The following is an 18,464-nucleotide window of genomic DNA, read 5'->3' as shown; positions in this document are numbered from 1 at the left end:
CCCAATCCCATTTCCCTTCTCTCCTCCAAAAAAATTTGGCACTCTCAACTGTCTTTCATGGTCATAAAAAACTGAAAATATTAGTCATGGAGCAGTAATAAAAAGAAAAGTTACAGCGATTTCTGGCCATGCTGCACAAAGAAGCTTAAAAAGCTGAATCATCCATCGATTTGCATTCAAATCTCAAAGTTTTTTCAAAACTATGTTGTTGTTGTTTTGTTTTATTTTTTCAAATAATGCTTTTATTTAGCAAGCTCAAAAGTGGCAAGACATTTATAATGATACAAAAGATCATATTAGATTGTTTCAAATATTTTTTTATAGAATTATTACATGACAAACAAATGGAAAACATCGGTAGCAATCTCAGAAATACTTCATAATGTAATAATCATGAATGACTGTTAAAGTCACGTAAATTCATTCATCAGAAGTGGGGAAAAATATGCAAAAAGCCCCCGACATCCTCAGACAAAGAACCCAGACAAAATGAGAAGGAGATTGCGAAATTATACAAAAACGCCCAAGAGAACAGTACTTGGGAATGAAAGAAAACGAGATAAGAATATTCCTCCAGGGTCTAAGAATAAAAAAAAATCATAAAAGTGAAACAAAAGGGGAAAAGAGCGTTAAATGAAGAATGTAATGCACGCATTCACTCACCAGCATCAACAATAGCCGGCTTGTTGCTTGGACAGACAGAAAGCACCTTCAGGACTCTGCTGGTGGTCCACAGGAGCTTCTCATAGTTGTGGTTTCTCATAATGAACACCAAACTTTCTGGCCCACCATTTGCCAGGATGATCAACTGTGAAGAGAGAAAAAGCACACAGATTAAGGCTAAAAGATTCTCTATGCAAGCACTCTGTAAGTCTCTAAGGCTAGTGATGATATGACACCTTGCTCTCCTGATTGCCGTAAGACAGCAGCTGCAGGCAGTCTGTGGTGATGGCCAGGAACTTGGGGTTGGTCTTTTTCAGAAGAGGGACCATCCTTTGTAGTCCATCGGCCAGACGCACCGCCATCTTGGCTCCCTCCTGGTGCAGTAACAGGTTGTGTAACGTGGTAATGGCGTAGAACAACACTGACTCCATAGGGGAACTGAAGAAAGAGTATTATAACATTTTCTAAATTCGACAGATTTTAAACCCGGGAACCACCATATATGATGATCCCTGTGTGAGAGACACGATTTCTAAAATAGAAGCTTTCATTAGCTTTCATATCATATGTTGCTGAAAAACAAGTTATTAAAATCTGATCTGAAAAATATTTACTGTCTTCTAAGTTAACTAAGTATCGTTTGCTTAAAAAAGGTTGAAAAAGTGAATAACGTATTTTTTGCTAAAAAAAAAAAGGTGAAAAGCAAAAAAAGTTGAAATGATACAACACAAATACAATTTTTTAAAACATGGAAGGAACAAAAGAAGAAAATGACTAATAATACATTATTAGTAATACATTACACATCTAAACTTCCTATTTCCGATTAAAATAAATAAATTATCAAAATTATTATATTACAGAGAACAGAATAGAATAGAATAGCATAGAATTTTTGCATTGAGGCGAAGGAGAGATAAACATTATTATTAATACTATTAATTATGCTGATTATTATTTAAAATGAAATATCTTAATTAGACATTTTTATTAAAGATATTATTATAGATTATATAATAAAACACAAATTAACAATTTTCATTTTCATGAATATTATTATAAATAGAATTTTGATTATTATTAATGATTAAATATTACATAAAATAAATAAAATACTATTTATCATTCAAATAAATAATAACTATATTGTCATATATACTTATATACAATTATATATTGTTATTAAAGATATTAGAATATAATCATTTTCAATAATTTAATTTTTGCTTTTGATTTCATACCGTTAAAATGCATTTGTTAATATTCTTTGCACAGCATTTTCCACAGTATCCCAGATCTCAGTTTGAAAACTGAATAAACAATCTCAAAAGTACTATATTATTTATTGTTTACATTTACTTTTACTTTTACAGTTAAAGCTCAAATCAGACTGTTCTCGATTAGAGAACTAGCAGAAAAACACACAGTCCTGTCATCAGTTATCAGGATGCACAAACAAACAGCAATGTTTTCACAGAGCTACAGAAAAACCAGCCTACAAATGGCTTGCTTCCAGTCGTCTGTGCATATTAAACTAGAACATAAAAGAGTGTCTTCACACCAGAAAAATCACACACACCACCTTTAAACATCTAGACTGCTATCAAAGCAGTTGCATGCAGCAATCTTTAAGATATCATCCTTGAGCAAGACATTTAACTACAGACTGCAGCGAGCACACTGTCCCTGTAACTTAATATGGTAAGACCGTGTCAGAATTGCAGCCCTGGATGCATGGTCATAAAGATCCTGCTCTACTCTATTATCTCAACATCTGCTGCAAATGGGCTTTCTGACAGAGCAAATTTCCCATCAGAGTCTAAATATATCTCTAAAATACAGCTCTGCTATAGCCCTCATTGCAGTGTAGTGGACGCTTAGTTTCATATACAGAAAATGGACACACTGTCCTGCTTCAGCATTGCTCAGTCACAGCATTCATCAAAATGCACCAGAGGTTAGGAGATGAAGTCAGTGCAAATTAATGTGCACCGCAACCAGAGAAGATCTAAACACGCTCACCAAGCTTAATACGCGACGAGGAAAGAAAACGACAGGTTGACCAGACCAGAAACGGAAGGATTACGGCTTCCCTGCTGACCGTCTTAAAACCAGCGTGAATTTCCATGCCGGTCCAAGCTGGTTAGAGCTGGTTTGGTGATGATCTAGCATGGTCCGTCTAAGGGCTCTCATAGGATCTGCGAGCGTCCATCAAACGTTTGCCACTATTCAACCGAAACCATTTGTCTGTCCATGTACAGTCAAGGGACTAATTAAAACATGAAAGCATTAGACCAGCAAGGTATCTGTCATTCATCATTTATCTAATATCACAGATACATAAGTCAACACTGGGTATCTGCATTTTCAGAATTAAAAATGTGATATTTATTAGCCTTTGATATTCAATTCTCTGAGATGGCTTTTTTCATTTTACATAAAAACATATTTTTATAAAGTAGATATTTAATGCACAGATCTAGTTGAAATAGTCAATTTCATGTTTAACAATCACTGTTTTCTCATAAGAATATTTATTTAATCATTTATCAATATGGAACAATATACAAATTATGTATTTGTGAATCTGTAATTGCATTACATATATATCTTTTTTATTTTTGTATCATTTCTAATTTATTTCTATACATTTTTTATTTTATGTATTTATTACATGTTAGTAAAATTACTTTCAATTTTAAATAAATAAATAAACAAATATAATTGATTTAATATATTTGTTATATTACTTAAATTGATTATATATTTGATATTGATTTTATATATATACATTAAAAACAATTATATTATTATGTCTTTACATAATATTATACAGTCAATCAAATCTAAAATAATACACATGAAACAAGCACATATAAATATTTACCAAGAAAAAAAAACACACACACATTTGGTATTTGCTATTATATTATTGTCTTTTTTTTTCATTTTAAATTTAGTTACAGTTTCAGTTATTTTTTTTTTTTTTCAATTTATTTCTATTTAGTTTTATTCATTTTTATTTCAGTTTTAGTTTTAATAAATAATTTATAAAATTATGTCTTCCCAACTAGCTGAAATAAAATAAATTTTTGTTAAATTTCAGTTAACGTTTATTTTTATTATTTTTTATTCTTTTATATATTTTATTTTTATTTTTTTAAAGTAACGTTTTATTAAGTAATGTTTTATCTTATAGTTTTAGTTAATGATAATAACTATGGCAGCTTATGAGAGACATTTTGGTATGTAACACCCACATGCCCACATGCCGATCAAATCCACACATGTTTTCTTATATTCTGGCTTGCATGGAAATTGATCAGATTACAGAAGTAAAACACTATGCGCAAACTCCTCAGGCATACACTGACCTGAGCATGCGCACTAGTGCAGGGATGCCGCCCGATTTGAAGATGGCTAGCAGGCCCTCACGCTGGTGGGAGAGGCTGTGCAGGACGCTGGCAGCGCAGCGCGCCGTCTCCAGGTCTCCGGTGTTCTGCATGGCCCTCACCACAGCCGACACCATCTGAGGAGACTGCATGAGCACACGGCGAGACGCCTCCTTCCGCGTAAGCTGGTTCACAATCAGTGCTGCCTTGTTTACCACCACCTGCAATGGTAAAAGAAAATCTTGCATGTCAAAGAAAACTTTTATGTGCAGCAAGTCTGGTATTCGGATGTATCTGTCTAATCATATGCAGTTTATTTAAAGGAACAGTTCACCTACAATTTTACATTTGCTGAAAATGTACTTAGCTTCAGGCCATCCATTAGGTAAATGAGTTTCTTTTTGGGAACAGATTTGGAGAAATTTAGCAATACATCACTTGCTCAGCAACGGATCCTCTGCAGTGAATGGGTGCCATTGGAATGAGAGTCGAGAAAGCAATATTATGAATAGAGGACTCATATTTTAGCTTGCAAGAAACAGTTTGAATTTAAAAAAAAAAAAGTCATAATGATGGATTTGTTTCTTACATATATTTGCTTCAAAAGATGTGAACTGATGGACTGGAGTGGTGTGGTTACTGCAATGTTTTTATCAGTTGTTTGGACTCTCATTCTGACGTCACCCATTCACTCCAGAGGAGCCATTGGTGAGTAAGTGATGGAATGCTACATTTCTCCAAATCTCTCTGAGAAACAAACTCATCTCCATCTTGGATGGCCTGAGGGTGAGTAAATGTTCAGCAAATAATCATTGTTTGGGTGAACTATTCCTTTAAGGAACCATATTCCACGACTGGTGACTCATCACAGTATTAAAATTGCTCAATGTATATAAAATTGGAAAGTGTGTTCTCGGAATAAGAAACTGTAGTTAATGTTAATATGAAATGAAATGATATGATATGTTATTTTATTAAGGCGTGATGAGAAGAATATGGTTTCTAAATGTTTTTAGACTTTCAATGGTTGCATGCTCTCGGCAGCCAGTAATTTAACTTGGAAAATAGATCATATCCTAAAGTTGTTTTTCACATCATATCATAGCACATTTCAGTCCTTTATTTCCCCGTATTCCCTCTTTCCCCTTCTACATTTCTAGTTCATCCTGTGAGATCATTTGGAAAGATTATGGAAAGATTCATCTCATATTATCACATGCACTCCCCATTTAATTCTTTGAGAATGACAGCTAGTAATTCAAAACGTTTGTACTTTTACTCCAGATCATTTAAGATATCAGCTCAAGTGGGATACCAACAGAACAAAAGCTGTTGCTTATTGCAAAACTGTACTGTTTTATCACGGTTCTTGGCTCAGTGGGATAACTGTATGTATATTTTCATTCCCCCATCTGTCATTGTACCTGGTCCTCGTCGGCCAGCAGTTTGGTGAGCTCTGGAACGGCGCGAGTGGCCAGCTCAGCATCATCCTGATAGTTGATGAGATGGACGATGGCTGTTTTGAGGAGCTGCGAGGGCTCAGCCAGTCTCTGCACATTGGTGGGCTGGTCTGGATTGCTGTGTGCGGTGAGTGCCGTCTCTCCCTCCACCAGCGTCTCGGGGAACATGGCTGCACGTACTCGCTGAGCTCGAGTTAGACTGTACTGAGCCTCCATATCTGAGCACAGATGAAGAGAAAGAGGCGTATTAAACCAACAAGCCCCTCAAGGTGATGCATTACAGTCATTTTAACACTTATTACTCAGTAATATCATTGATTCGACAGTACTGATACTATCGAGAAACAACTTGAACTGAATGACACAAGTACTATCTGCAGAGCTGCTTTATAGCTGAGGCAAACTGAAACTGTTTAATGAAACAAATCTTTATAATAAAGTCTGCATCACTGATTCTTTTACTTTCTTATTTAACACTGTGAAGCTGCTTTAAAGCAATCTCTACTGTATAAAGTGCTATATAAATAATGGCAACATGACTGTTATGAGGTGTTTGTATTTTTTTAAATCACTGTAAGTAACGTACTGATTTGCTATGAAAAGAAAACAAACTGTAAACAGACAAAATGTTAAATAATTAACTTTATAAATAAAAATGTAAAATATTTGTAAAATATATTAAATGTGAAGTGTGCTATTTCTATGACAATAAGTAAAACCGTGTGGCTCAGAAATACGCTCCAGCTTCATATAATAATAATAATAATAAAAATAATAATATTTAAAAAAAAAAAAAATAATAATAATAATCATGTTATAATTGTATTAAAAATATTACATTAATCACTTCTTCCACCAATCAATTTATTATTATTATTACTGTTATTATTATTATTAAAGTGATGTTTCCGAGTCAGTGCTACACTTTTTGGGACTTTCTGTATCATACTTCAGCTTCACATAAAATAATAATAATAAATAATAATAATAATAATGCTATTATTTTTATTAAAATATTACATTTATCACTTCTTCCACCAGTTAATATATTATTATTATTATTAATTGCTTCTTCTAACAATAACTGACTGTACCTAATATTGCAGATGTGTAGACATGATGAATTAATATAGAATCAATGTGCAGTCACAGGTGTGCACTTATAGGCTATTTTACCATCTATAGGAGCTCAAACGTGGCTTGTCCAATTAGATTTTGGACGCCATTATTTTATAACCCACGCTGCATCACACTATATTTTGCAGAGTGATGCAGTACAGACGTGGTTCAGGGCACATTTAATAACAGAATAGATTGACACCAGAGAACCAGAGGTGGGAATAATGGGAGCGCGCCTGTGACTCTCCGAATAAAGTGCAATCCATGCTGGAAGCTTCGCGAGCGTCTGAAAGGGGTCGTCGGAGGTTCTGTTGTGATAGCAATAATGTTCAAACCATAAAAAGTGAACCTACTGAACTGAGTGTTTGGATGAGTTTCTAAATGTCACTGGCTCTGGGAGGACAATAAATTTGCAGCTTTCTTCCAAACTATGCAAGCACATATGCTGCCATAGTGAAGAATCTATTTAAAAAAATTGACGGCATGCACCGTGACAACAAAGAATAATGAGAAAACCACAGGTACATTTAATACGCATCTCGTAGAGATAAAGCAATAATATTCTCTGAGCCGTGTCTCAGTGGTTAAAGGGATAGTTCACCCAAAAAAATTATTTTGCTGTTCGTTTACTCACCATCAGACCACCAAAGATGTAGATTACTCTTTTCTGGAGTTGAACAGTAAAGAAGTTTTTAGCTGTAACTGTGGTTCTTGATGATTCATATAGTGAATCATAAAAAAAAACAAAACAAAAAACGGTATATCAGGGAACACCAAATTAAAACTCGTGGCTCCAGACGATATATACAGAGGTCTTATGAAGCAAGAAACTGTACATTATTCACAGCATTATTACCTGTAATCCAGAGCCACAGGCAAATTGGGAAATTCTTTTTCGTGAACTGGTTCTTTCAGACACTTCACTTCTATGAACTTGTTCAATTCAATAGTTTGTTTATGTAATCATGCAATGGCATCACATATGTGCAATTATATCATTAAAGCAACCAATAATGATGTGAAAAGCGGATGTTTTGCATGTCTAAAGCACATAAAGTGAACAAACCGGAACTGTTTCCTCAGTTCAGACTGTTGGAGGAACTGGAGCGCAAAAAACAGCATCATAGGATCATATACACTGGTATTTTGGCTCATTTCAAGTTACTGTCAGGCGTCCGAAAGTGAGTTTTGATCAAGTAACTTGCAGATCTGTGCTGCTCAAGCTGCGAACTGTTTCACGTGCTTCAGTCCGATTTGTTGAACTGGTTCAAAGAACCGATTCAAAAGAATGATTTGTTTGTGAAATGACTCCAGACTGTTTGCCTGAGGCTCTGGATTACAGGTGATAATGTTGTAAATATTGTTCAGTTTCTTGCACAGACTGATCGTTTCGCTTCATAAGACCTCAATTTATCATCAGGAGCCACGGGTATTCATTTTGTGTTGCCTGTATATGTTTGACTCTCAACGTGCCGGTATCTGCTAACTTAAATTTTATGAATCACCAAGGACCACAGTTTCAACTAAAAATCTTCTGTACTGTTCTAAAGCAGAAAGAAAGTCACCTACATCTCGGAAGGCCTGAGGGTGAACAAATTAACAACAAATTTTCATTTTTGGGTGACTATCCCTTTAATACATATCCTTACATAGACTGTGCACTTTTTATGTCAAGAAAGCAAAATCCCAAAATGACAAAAAAAAAAAAAATTCTAAATGTTGCACAAGTCCAGTGAAACGACACAGCCTTCGTGGAAGGGCTCCATGCCACTGACTCTAATGTGAAATCTCGGAGATCCTCTGATCATATAATTCATCACAATGTTCCGGAAAGGCGAATGGAGACCTTTGGAGAGCACGCATTACCTGTGGCGCTCTCGCCAGCCCTGGCACTGACGCTGTCCTCATCTCGAATGGTGGTGGCTCCTGACTGAATGCCCGAGTCTGGGGCGTAAAACGTCTGCTGCCACTCCTCCACCTTCACAGCACCCTCTGCTTCACTCACTGCAGGAGATGAGCAGGAATATTAGTAAATATTTGACAAAGGCTTAGAGCTTCATTTCAAATAGAGTAGGCAGATGTGTTTTCATAGGAAATAATTCGCTAATTAAAAATTTGTGGGATGTTAGCATCACAAATTTTCTATGGAACAGAAAGAATATCTTTCTATAGAATATTTTCTATTCGATGTAATTATATATATATATATATATATATATATATATATATTATATATATATATATATATATCTATATATATAGATATATATATATATATACACATACATATATACATATATATATATATATATATATATATATATATATATAGACATATTAAATTATATATAATGCTTGTATTTTTTATATATAATTGTCAAATATATTATCAATATATTATATTATTATGATATAAATACTTGAAATTTTGATATAATTATCAAATATATTACTAAAATATGCAATTAAAGGCTACATGAACTGTTAATAATTATAATGATGATAACAATAACAATAACAACATTATTATTATTATTATTATTATTATTATTATTATTATTATTATTATTATTATTATTATTCACTCACATATTATTGTTAAATCAAATGGTTTTAATTTATAGTGTGTGTATATATACACTGTGCATATATATATATATCTGGAGACTGCATATATACATGCATACAACTATAAAAAATTGATATTTATATTATATTATTATATTATATTATTATTAAGTAAATTCTTAAATTCTTTACTATTTTTGAGTCACTAATAAGCTAATTATTGACATTGACCTTGTGAAATCAATGTTTTTACATGCAGCTCATGTGTTGCTCTTATTAAAAAATAAAGGAGGAAAGGATGAAATACTGTGACACTGAGATTTATGCTAATTTTATTCACTTCATTTTTTATGCTGGTAATTTATCATTTATTAATTTGTACTAATATGGTTCCACATTAAATTGCAAAACTGGTCTCAGACGTTTGGATTTTATTGTATCTACATGGCACTTTACATCTGTATAGCATGTCCCGTATAACAAAAAAGGTCAGTTTAAGAAAATAGATGAAAACATGAAACTTAGCGATTCTTAGAAGATTAGACTTACTTTGCAGTGACATCACCACTGTCCAGCCTTAATTCAACCTGTGGTCAAACACAGAGAAAAGTCTTAGACTGCATAGAGAACAGGAGAGATGCAGTATGAATGCAGTGATCTGCAACGTGAAGTGACAGCATGCACCAGTTTAGAGCGAAAAGCACCACTGGGACTTAAAAATAGTGAGCAGGCAATGCTATTTATAAAACTACTGCATAGAACGATCGCACAAATCATAGTAGCTTCCCCAAAGTGGAATTTCAAAGCTTCATTTGTAGTTCTGAGCAGGTCGATGGGACCTACAGTTTACAGTTTATATTCCCAAGGACTGAGAGTCTCAAGAGTGTTTTCAATGAAGGTTTCTGTTTTTAATGTCTGCATCCTTCATGACTATAAATAGCACAGGCAGAGATATGACTGGAGGTGAGAGGCATGATGGATAAAGACGACACCTTCATCTGACCCCACTTCAGAAGCAAAAACGCCTCTGAGCCGTGAACTTGACATTTCAGAAAGAAAAATAATGAATGACACATTCACAAGAATGTCACCAGCCTTGCAAACAAATAGTGAGGAGAAGTTCTGTATTCATGCTTTTACAATATTAACTTTAACAAATCTGAACCTTAAACCAGGAGCCTCATTTAAAGCTGGAATCCATCTCCAACAATGTGATGTTGAATTAAATCAAATTAATATTTATGAAAATAAAATACAATATTTTAATTATTATTTAAAGGATACAATTCTTACATTAATATAATAGCACGATAATAGTGATTATTAATAAATTATGAATTTTATTTATTTAAATAAATATATTTAAAAAAAATTATAATTATTAAAGCATACATTTTATGTTAATAACACTGAAAATAACTAACGATTAAAAAAAGGATTTATTTATTAAAATAAAATTTATTAATTACAACATTTACTATTAAAGCTTAAAATTTTTACATTAATAACACCATAATATCATAATAATGATATTTACTATTACAGCATATAGCTTTTGTATTAATAACACTGAATATAACTCATCATATAATTTAAAAATATCTATAAAAAAATAATAAATGTATTTTATTTACTAAATAAAAATATTTCAATAATATGATGTAGTAAAATTAAATTATTACATTTATTATTTAGTTATAATATTTATTAAAGCATATAATTTTACATTAATAACACTGGAAACAACCGTGATAAATGATTAAAAATATATAATGATTATTAATAAAAAATAAAAATATTAAAATAAAATGCATTGTTTAATTATAATATTTTCTATTAAATCAGATATTGTTTCTACAGCAACAACACCAAGATTAACAGCGACAATATAATTAAAAATTTATAACAATTATGAATGAATAAAATTACCTGTCATTCATAGCAGTTTTCTTTCAATCCCCACATAAAATAACACCAAACATAATGCATTATAGAAGGCATTATATACTTTTTCCAGGAGTTACAATTCATTGACTTTTATGATGACTTCTTGACCTTTATTTAAAAAACAACAACAACAAAAAAAACAGTGTGATAGAAAGAACATTTCGATTTCCGACTGCCAATATCTTCATATCCTAATGCACAAAAATAACTCAAAGTAAAATCAGATGCTCTCTCCTGTATTTGTGATGCGGAAACAAAGACAAGCAGCTGAATTTTAATAAGAATATAAAAACACTTGCAAGAGCGTATCATCAAAAATGAAACAAGAAAAGACACAATTTCTTTCATAAAAGCAGTGACTAATCCGTTTTACCTCTTTGAACTACTTCCTTACGGTTCCACATCTTACAAGATCTTATTTGTTCTTTTTTTGTTTCCTTCTATTTCGATTTAAATGGAATCCAGCTTAAAAAGGAGCCTCTGTTTAGTATTCTCTCCTATATCTTGCTCCTGCCCTTTTCTTGTCTTCAGCTTCTCTTTATAAAACATTCAAGTATGAGTACAGTTTGCTGCTGTCCCTCAGTTCCATACAGCATATGGGTGCATATAACTGCTGTTATGACACCACGTGCCCTGCATTTTCCACACTCATTAATCACATCAACATACAGTTAGACACCAACACACAAAACCACACACACATCGAGTCCGCCTGGTCAAATGAAGTCAGACACGACACGCCAGCAGTCAAAAAACACCTTAAAACTGATGAAAATGGGAAGATGTCCTCAAATAATGAGCAGCCACGACACTGGAAAAAACATTTAGCCTAGTAGGCATTAAATACCCATTAATTATGCATGCACTGATTAATTAAAAAAAGTTTTCTGGGTTAACAAGGCTTAAGACGATGTGTGTATTGTGCCTTTTTTATTCCACTGAATTTTACATCAAATTACCATACATAATAGGCACAGTTCACCCCAAAATTAAAAGGTTGATGTGAAGGTTGTACATCGTTGATATCAACATGTGCCAGTTTGATATGAAAGTTACATGACTTAAGCTTCCTAAAAAAAAAATGTTTCAGAAGACTTTAAAGGAATAGTTCACCCAAAAAATGAAAATGAACTCATTCTCAGGCCATCTAAGATGTAGATGAGTTTGTTTCTTCATCTGAACAGATTTGGAGAATGTAGCATTGCATCACTTGCTCACTAATGGATCCTCTGGAGTGAATGGGTGCCGTCAGAATGAGAGTCCAGACAGCTGTTAAAAACATCACAATAATCCACAAGCAATCCAAGTATAAGCTGTGTGTTTGTAAGAAATAAATCCATCAATAAGGCATTTTAACTTTAGGTTCTGGGCACAAATGAGTCTAGAATGCATAATAACACTTCCTCTAGTGAAAATCCACCAACATATTTGTTTTTGCGTGTAAATGGTGCTTGATCTGTGCTATTTCTACCACTGATTCAAATGGGATGACTTGTGTATTTATGTATAGGTGACTCGTTTAATGTTGTTGTTTCTTACAAACACACAGCTTTTTGCTTCACAAGACATTCACTGATGGACTGGAGTGGTGTGGATTGCTGTGATGTTTTTATCAGCTGTTTGGACTCTCATTCTGACGGCACCCATTCACTGCAGAGGATCCATTGGTGAGCAAGTGATGCAATGCTACATGACTTCAAATCTGTTCTGATGAAGAAACAAACTCATCTACACCTTGGATGGTCTAAGGCTGAGTACATCTTCAGCAAGTTTTCATTTTGGGGTGGACTACTCTATAATAAAGCTGCATGAACGTTCAATTTTTGTACTCCACAAAATAAAAAGAAAAAAGAAACTGTTTGGGTGAGTAAATGATGACAAAATCGACTGAAACGTTTCCTATAATATCTTACTGATGAATGCAGACCCTGAATACTGAGCTTTGCACATGTGATCAGGATGGCAGCGATGAAGAAGAAAATTACACTTGAGTGCTTTCATCTCAAAAATGGGATGTTGCACACAGGGTCCCAACTATTGGTTTAAAATTCAGGGATATGAACAAAAATGCTCTTCAACTCTTCAAAACCATACTAATCAGAACATACTGACATTTCATTTCTAAAGGCTCTCGGCCAGGCTGAAACTTTTAATTTAGAGTTAAGTGACGCATATTTAGTGAATATGCATACAGAGTGAATTTATAGCCATGTCTTTGTCGAGAGTAAATTCGCAGCTTATCTAATAAAAATCATTCAGAAGCGCTGCTGTACAGTAATTTATTAGTGACAGCAGAGTAATTTACATGAGTGCTGACTTCGTTAAAAATGACATGGACTGGACAAATTCCTGACATCAAATCTTGAAGAAAAATAACCAGTTTAAAGGAGAAGTGTGTAACGTTTTTGGAAATGGGAAGAAAAAAAAACAAAAAAATGTTATAAAAATGATTGCAAACAGATTTCTCGAACATGCCTGCTATCGGCTGAACAAACAGGCAGTCCCCCAAACTTAAGCCAGTGATAAAAAACAAAATCTGTAAAATTTTCTGTAAAATAAAATTATAATAAAAATTATTATTATTATTAAATACTATATTTTTATTGATTTATTTTATAATTAGAAATAAGACTAATAATAATCATTTTTAAATAATTAATCTTTACATTTTAAAAGCAAAACTAATAACTAAATAAATTACTGTTGCAATAATAATATATTATTACTGTAAAATTAAAAGAATCATTATTATTGTTGTTGATAATAAAAATTGTAATAATAATATAATTTATGTATACTTTATTATGTAATAATAATATATTTTACACATTTAATTTATTATTTTAAATAATAATAATAATAATCTCTACAATTACAATACGGTTTCAGCATAACATGCTTGAACCCCTAATAATAATACATTATTATTACTGTTATTATTGTTATTGTTATATGATTATTATTATAGAGGGCTTCTTTTTGTATTTGGCAGATCACATGCCTGATTACTAAATATAAATGGATTGTCTCTGCATTTTTAGTATTTTTAACAAAATTAAATAAATTAATATTTTAAAAAGGATAAATATAGAAGGTAGGCTTTAAAGAGATTATAAGACATTGTTTTCTCTGGATGTGAGGGACAAACTGCAGCGGAAAGGTCTAAAATAAAGAGCTGTGACGAAAAGACAGGAAGTCTCTATTTTTTGACCATTGTCCTGAAGAAGGCCAAGGTCTGTCCGAGTCAATGTAATATATCTCTTTCTCCATGACTCATTTCCTGCAGAAGACAACATCTCTGATGATGATTAATGTTTCGAGAAGATCTCAGTCTGTTTTGTTCATCAGACACTACCTGTTTACACTGTCGCCATTGTTCTGGTGTTACAATAGCTACCTGTGATCGACACACACACACACACACACACACACACACACACACACACACACACACACACACACACACACACACGCACGCATGCGCACACACACACACACACACACACACACGCACGCATGCACACACAGCAGATGAACCTAAGGGGCTTTGCTGTATTTAGGACACTTGACACTGAACACTGCAGAACCAGCAGACCTGTCAGCTGCTGTATGACTTCCGGAGACACACTGCTGTACTTCGTGTTTACTATGCGAGTGTCAAGGCAGATTTGTATTTGAGAGTCCGCCAGCGAGAGTATGTCATGTGAATGTGTGTGTGTGTGAGGATTTAGATAAAAGATAAGATAAACATAAAGATAAAATTCATTACATGTAGCAGCAAATGTCAAACTATAATGCATGATCTAATGTTGCGCAAAACTACACATTTTCAAAAGCAACAAATCATTCGGTTGCCAAAATGACTAGTGGACTACTCCTAAGAATAAAAAAATATATAAATAATATAATTGGCTTGTCAGTTGCTGGATGACTAGCAGACCAGAAGTAGATGTCTGGGACTGCTTAAACATCAACTGAATCAGCGCCGTTGTTGTTAACTAAAAATGTAATTATTAATATTAATTTTCGGCAATTTAAATGAAGCTAAAGTGAAACAAAATATAAACACTGTAATGAAAAAACAAGATTGTAATAATATTTCACAATATTACCATTATGGTGTTAATATGTCATATTGATACTTGCAATATCCATAAAGGTATCTGTTCTTTGTTTGTACATTGTGGTAGAAAATATCCATTAGTAAATAAATAAATGAATAAATACGCACTGCCTTGGTAACAATTGAAAAAAACAACAACTTTAAGCTTGAGTACTAAAATTACAAAAAAAAGTATTGAAATAAAAATAAAGCTAAATATAAATATTTTTGAAAAATAAAAATTACAAAAGCGTATAACAAAATAACTAAAACTAACATTAAAATAAAAACTGAAAATATAAAAATAAAGCTAATTTAAAATATGAATAAATACTCTAATAATATATAACTAACAAGACACTGAGCTGTATAGAAAAAATTATTTCAACTTCAAAACGTAAAAAATTAAATCAGCAGAAATGGTGTTCACAACCCACTTGTATCAATGCATGAATGAGTAAAAAAAAAATGTGTGATGGGGCTTGATATTATCCATCATTAATTGATTGGATCATGAAAAGAGGTTTCTGAAAAACAACATGCATTCATGATGTTATTAATGCATTTTGATAAACGACTGCATGTATTAAGAAAGTATTAAGAAAGCAAATAAGGTCAATTTTGTTTTCATGCTGATTGCAAAGACAGAGGCTAAACAAACTGTCCTTTCAATTAGTGCATAGCAAGTTGCTTTAGAAGAAAAGCCCATGTTAAATGATAATTAAATGCAGGTTTGTGTTCAAGAGCCTCTCAGTTTGACAGAGCCGTGTAGATAGAAACATCTGTACACGTTGACATATTTTCAGCTTCTCAGCAGGACTGAGAAAATTGAATTCACGACAGGAGCTTGGCAGGAGGATCTGCAGGAGCAAGCGAGGTTTTGCTAGACTCCTGGAGCGCAGCTGATGATACCGTGAGTCACCTCACGCCAGGACTTGAATTACAAAGTCACCTGCACTCCGCGCTTCAACACTTAGACAGGAAGTGGAGAGAAACGGCAACCATGACTGACTGTTACGACAAAAGATGCAGTGACGGATACACGGTTACGTGTAAATTTATTCCAAGAGCTGAGTTGTCTAGAGGTGTGATTGAACATCTGTTGGGATAAAAACTCTGCGTAAATGCATTGAGGTTTTGGTCTAGAGTTACAGTAGAAAACATTCTGATAGAGTTATAGGACACCTAAGAAAACATCCACACACTAATGTGGTTATACCAGCCATTAGAAAGCATTATATAAGCATGATAAAGAACATTCGCTCATATTAGATTCTAAACCAGTTTTAAGGGAACATATGATAGAAAAACTCAATTTTCTTTGCTCTTTTGCTCAATATGGAGACATATTCTAGTATGCGCAGCGGAAACCTGGCTTCACAGTTCACACAGAACATTTACTGAAATAAATCTACATTATCAGGTCATTCAACAACAGCCATGGGGCTCTCATATCATACTATAGGCTAGGTTTACTAAACAGGGCAAATTAGCACGAGACCGCAATTACGAAACAGCACCGATGGGCGTGGAAATTTCTGTGGGTGATTTACTGACTACATGTAAATTAAAGAACACAGATGCAACAACTCATATACATATCAACCAACACAATGTAGGCTACCAAGTGCAGTGCAAATTAGTGTAATTGCAAATAAGCAGAGAGGATGCTCAACAGGTGCGTGTGTTCTTCTTACGACTTAGGCACAGCTTGTTAGATGTAAACTGACAAAAACGTACTGTATGTCTATCTAATCGTAGTTCAATCATGACAACTCTCGGAATGAATTTTACCAGCATTTATTAGTAAGCATGGAATTTACATAGGCTTGGACTATGCACATGAAACAGTGACTTGAATTCAGACTGCTGCAAGGAAAATAGCGAGAACCCCCCGAGCAAATCTACTGTAGGCAGGTGGTGCTGGGGAAGGTGGAGGGTTAGCGAAATCCCATGGCACGCTGCAATGAACTGATTTGATACAAGTCAGGAATAAGTAGGTTACATAGATAGAAACAAACAAATGATTGGATGAAGCAACTGGATTTAAGTAAACCAATCAGCTGCTCAGAAGAGTTTCATGATAGATAGATAGATAGATAGATAGATAGATAGATAGATAGATAGATAGATAGATAGATAGATAGATAGATAGATAGATAGATAGATAGATAGATAGATAGATAGATAGATAGATAATTTTAAGTGCAAGTATCTGATCATATATAAAGCCAAAATGCCAACTCTGATAATGCATTGTTAAAATATTGGGGGAAATATATTTTTCTTTTTTTTTAGTGCTTAGTGGTGTGCTGTGGGATTTTTTCACTTGTTAAAACTGTGCCGTAGCAGAAAAAATGTTGGGAAACACTGGTTTAAGACATGCTTTTTTTCACAGTTAAATAATGGCATAAATAGCAGTAATATGACGAGCGCAAATGTTAGTAAATCACATTGCTTGATTCATTTTAATACTTTCATCCAATAAATTTCAGGTCTGAGAGGGAAACTCCTACAAATGCGCCAACTGTGTACACAACTTTTCAGCGCTTATTCTTTACTGTGCTTCTTTACTAAACCCTGACAGTACTATTTTATTTTCAAGTGGGAAGACTGAAATTGGATTTTCTTGTAAAAGGTGCTACAATATTTGTTGTTCTATTTACAACTTTAAAAATTTACAGTGCATACTATAGTATTTATGCACAGTAAGAAAACCTGGATGTCTTACTAAACTCATTTAAATAAAGATTCTTTGCTGTCTTAAAAATAAAGATTATTAATCTTTTAAATATATAGAATCTTTATTTTAATTGATGTTTAAATGCTCTTCACACTAACAGAAAATGGCTAATTTAAAAACTGTTCACTGAAAGGTTTTTGGGCGAGCCAAAAATGGTTCTTCTATGGCATCACTATGGAAACCCCCTTTTGGAAACTTAAGATTCAAGATTCAACATTCAACACATGATTATATAGAGATATATAACCAGCAGTGAAATGTGAGTCAGGTCCGCTCCATGGACAGTGCAATTATTATAGAATACAACACAGAGGAAAATATACATAAATATAGGTATAAAAGAATTAAATAAAAGTAAACAATAAAATTATAACAATAAAATATATATATATAAAAGTATACTGTAGAATTAAATATAGAATAGAAAATAAAATGTTCATGAAAGTATACTGTAGTCTTAAATATTAAGA

At 33.2% G+C, this 18,464-nt stretch overlaps 1 protein-coding gene across 2 annotated transcripts in view; it reads right to left on the bottom strand.

The window, feature by feature from the left end:
• jupb (junction plakoglobin b) overlaps positions 1-18,464 on the bottom strand; it is a 65,666-nt gene that overhangs the window by 18,778 nt on the left and 28,424 nt on the right. For both annotated transcript variants that reach the window (XM_042744814.1, XM_042744813.1), the window contains exons 2-7: positions 9,752-9,789; positions 8,501-8,638; positions 5,480-5,733; positions 4,038-4,276; positions 900-1,101; positions 664-808 (exon numbers count right to left, since the gene is read on the bottom strand). In XM_042744814.1, coding sequence (XP_042600748.1) covers positions 664-808; positions 900-1,101; positions 4,038-4,276; positions 5,480-5,733; positions 8,501-8,638; positions 9,752-9,764 — 991 coding nt within the window. In that variant the 5' untranslated portion in view covers positions 9,765-9,789. The remainder of the gene's footprint in view (positions 1-663; positions 809-899; positions 1,102-4,037; positions 4,277-5,479; positions 5,734-8,500; positions 8,639-9,751; positions 9,790-18,464) is intronic.

The sequence above is a fragment of the Cyprinus carpio genome, chromosome B19 (assembly GCF_018340385.1).
Source record: "Cyprinus carpio isolate SPL01 chromosome B19, ASM1834038v1, whole genome shotgun sequence".
Lineage (NCBI taxonomy): Eukaryota > Metazoa > Chordata > Actinopteri > Cypriniformes > Cyprinidae > Cyprinus > Cyprinus carpio.
This window is presented reverse-complemented; position numbering and strand designations above follow the sequence as displayed.